This window comes from Anneissia japonica, unplaced genomic scaffold (genome assembly GCF_011630105.1).
Source record: "Anneissia japonica isolate Jap-2015-1 unplaced genomic scaffold, ASM1163010v1 scaffold1302_len1884557_cov193, whole genome shotgun sequence".
NCBI classification, from domain to species: domain Eukaryota; kingdom Metazoa; phylum Echinodermata; class Crinoidea; order Comatulida; family Comatulidae; genus Anneissia; species Anneissia japonica.
This window is the reverse complement of record NW_022736804.1, coordinates 89,937-93,202: the sequence shown is the minus strand read 5'-3', so window position 1 is coordinate 93,202 and position 3,266 is coordinate 89,937. Positions and strand designations below refer to the sequence as shown.

General features: G+C 35.8%; 1 protein-coding gene across 3 annotated transcripts in view; it reads right to left on the bottom strand.

The window, feature by feature from the left end:
* Nucleotides 1-6: 6 nt before the first annotated feature.
* LOC117116849 overlaps nucleotides 7-3,266 on the bottom strand; it is a 30,788-nt gene continuing 27,528 nt past the window's right edge. Inside the window, exons 10-11 of one of the 3 annotated variants that reach the window (XM_033260940.1) lie at nucleotides 1,933-2,130; nucleotides 7-687 (exon numbers count right to left, since the gene is read on the bottom strand). In XM_033260940.1, coding sequence (XP_033116831.1) covers nucleotides 648-687; nucleotides 1,933-2,130 — 238 coding nt within the window. In that variant the 3' untranslated portion in view covers nucleotides 7-647. The remainder of the gene's footprint in view (nucleotides 688-1,932; nucleotides 2,131-3,266) is intronic. The other 2 variants (XM_033260939.1, XM_033260942.1) reach the window with 2 other exon arrangements.

Here is a 3,266-nt window from a genome sequence, read left to right as displayed (position 1 = left end):
TTGTATTGCAAAATCATAATTTAGGTCAGGGGCAGAGGCTGGCTTCAGCCTTGGGGAGTGGGAAATTGAGAATGCGGTACAAAAACCCAGAACTAAATCCCTATTCCAATGAAAACGTAATGGTCATTTTTAATATTTTACCCATGTAGTGGAACTAATTTGCTGTCAGTCATGCGGGGTCCTCACCCCCCCCCCATTCAGAGTGAAGCCATCGTTGTGCAATTGATGTGATATGATGCGAAGTAATGACGTAGAGATTTATACGGGGATATAAACCAAGCCTGAGGGAAACGTACGTATGGTAAAATTAGGGAATGTTTATCAGATCATGGAGGTATATACATAGAAATCAAGCAACATAACGTCATGACTTCAAAACACATCATGTTTCAAATTTCAAGGAATGTATTCAAATGAGCATGCTCAGAAGAACATAAGCACGATTGTTTTCCTCTGACGGGTCTGACATTCATAGTGTATCTCAGTACGCGTGCATGATGGACATGAGTTCACGTGGTGGGTAGGTGGGAGTTTAGGCTCTTTTCTTATCCCATCACGATGCTGTCATGGTGACCACACCGATTCTAAATAGCTTGAATGACGCTTCTGCTTTCTTCGAAGTGTCTCCTTCAATATTTTGTACTCTGTTACTGCGTGTTGATGATAATGATGACGATTGTACCGGACCTGTGTAAAGAAATAGAATATTAGTCATATTAATACAGTAAAGTATAGAAAATTACAACACTGCAAAAACATAGCCTAATTGAGAACCAGGATGATGAGGTCAACTATACACAATAGCTTATTGTTCAGTTTGGTTAAACTTATTTCCGGGGAGTTCTCCAATCTAGATCTCATCGCTATTTCGGTACAATTATGCTAATCCCAGATAACCAATAAAGTAAGTAGGGCCTAAAAAAACAATTCTTTTACATTTTTGTTTAACCATGGAGGTACGAATCAACCAATAGCCATGAAGGTATAAAAATATTTTTATACGGTATAAAAATATGTTTATATACCTCCATGCAATAGCCTAATTCGCTTAATTCGTTGGAAACGATCATACAATAGTGATGCCGTGCGCCGTGGTTACTGACTCGGCGATAATTCACGAACAATGATAAATCATGATGATGATAATGATAACGATGGCAACCACGATAATGGTGTTGCTTGATGATGATGATGATGATGATGATGATGATGATGATGATGAGGATGATGATGATGATGATGATGATGATGATGATGATGATGATGATGATGATGATGATGATGAGGATGTTAATGACAATGGTGGTGCTGGTGACGACGATAAAGATGATGGTTGTGAGATTGATTTTAGTACTACTGATAATGTTCATGATGATAACTAACGAATCATGAAAATGATTGTGATGATGATGTGAAGAAGCCTACTGAGGAGGATGATTATGATGATGACGCCCACGACATGTGGATGATTGGGATAAAGGGAGATGACACATGAAAAATTGGTGAGAAATGACGAATGACAAATGGAAAATTCAGTTTATTTCACAGCATCCAAAGTTTAGTTTTGGCCTTCTGTTTACTTGTTTAGGCTGTTTATTCTAAATCCCACCTAGCCTATTGTTTCTAATCATGCTTGCATGAAATTCTCACTTTATACTATCTGGCTTTTTCAACCCTCACTCGCTCGCCACTGAGGAAGGACTAGTGTTGTCCGAAATCTCTGGTTCTATTTCTAGCTGTTTACTTACGTTTACTTTTTAGCTGTTGCTTATCATTTTTGTATCTCTACCGAGATCCAGCCACAAATGACAAAATGACAAATAATGACAATTTAACATAATGCATCTGCTGATATTTATCATCATAATGATCGTGACGATTATGGTAAGCAATTGTGTTTGAATGTGAAAAAGTATGACATAATTTTGTTACACAAAAAATATCAGTTCGAATACCGCACTATTCCGTTCCGTAAATCCCAAGAAATCGGTTGCTGGGTGACTCCCTATGCTTCCCATTGGCTTCGTACTCGGTTCATCTATTGACCTATTACTTATGTTACCACACATAATAGATGCTGAAAAGGAACTCGCTGATTCGTCCAAAGAAGTGGTTGATGAGTTTGGCCTTCTATAACAGTAATAATTTGTTTAAAAGAAGAATCAGAAAATAGTAAATATAATTATATTGCTATAAAATTCAACAATGGAATTAAACACTTATTTAATATTAGGAATAAGACACTTTTCTGTAAGACGAGGGAAAATATATTTCTTAACACTACAGCCAACACCTACGGTATTAAGGGGAAACCTATGAAAAAGAGACAGCCATTCTATGGAAGCTGTAGTTCGTTTAAAATGTTTATGCTGGTAAGTGCTATAGCCTATCACATACGTTGTGCTCAGGATGTATACATTTTAACAAGCATGATGATGCTGGTTCGAAATAAGGATGACGTCACCTTGCACGGCGCTTTAATAGTAGTTGTTTGAACCATTGAACCTAATAGCAGGTAAACAAGTATTGTTCACAGTACACCAGGCTGAAGATAATCTTGAAACAAAGGTTACATAATTAGTTCTAGTGCACGAGCAATTTTCTGTTAGATTTCCGACAGGTTAAATCCTGCACGCCACTGCGATATGTTTAATTATTATCAAAGAGAACCGACTAAAATTATTCCAATGGTGAAAATGACAGTGATTGCACAATGCACATAAATTAAAAAATGTAAGGCTATATTTTTTTTACGTGAATAGGTATAAAATCTAGATTTGCAATGACAATTATTAATCTTGGTTGATGAGTTTTAACCTGCTGTGATATTATAGCAAATACAGATCATACGACCAAATTATAATCCAATCCCCAATTGGGAATAATTTGTAACTGTAATTTGACGCATTACTTAGAGAGCACACTTGACCTGAGTGTTAGGATATATAGGCCTAGTTTTAATCATATTTACTATATTTACGTATACTTTAAGTGCTTTCATGTATTTATTTCGCTTTTTGTTATCCTGTCGGGTTTTTAACAATTGCTATTTTTACTGTCTATTTGTCTGTTTCCTTTTTATTTTGTCCTCATTGTATGTTTTTCTAAGGAATGAAACAAAATGACCGTCATTTGGTTTAATTTAGTCATTTTAGAATGATAATATTTATCCAATTTACGAAAATATGCATATAAATCACGATTTATCGGGCAACGTATGTCTTTTTGAAAGTGTAATGTACCATTTGAACCAGAATGCTAAACCA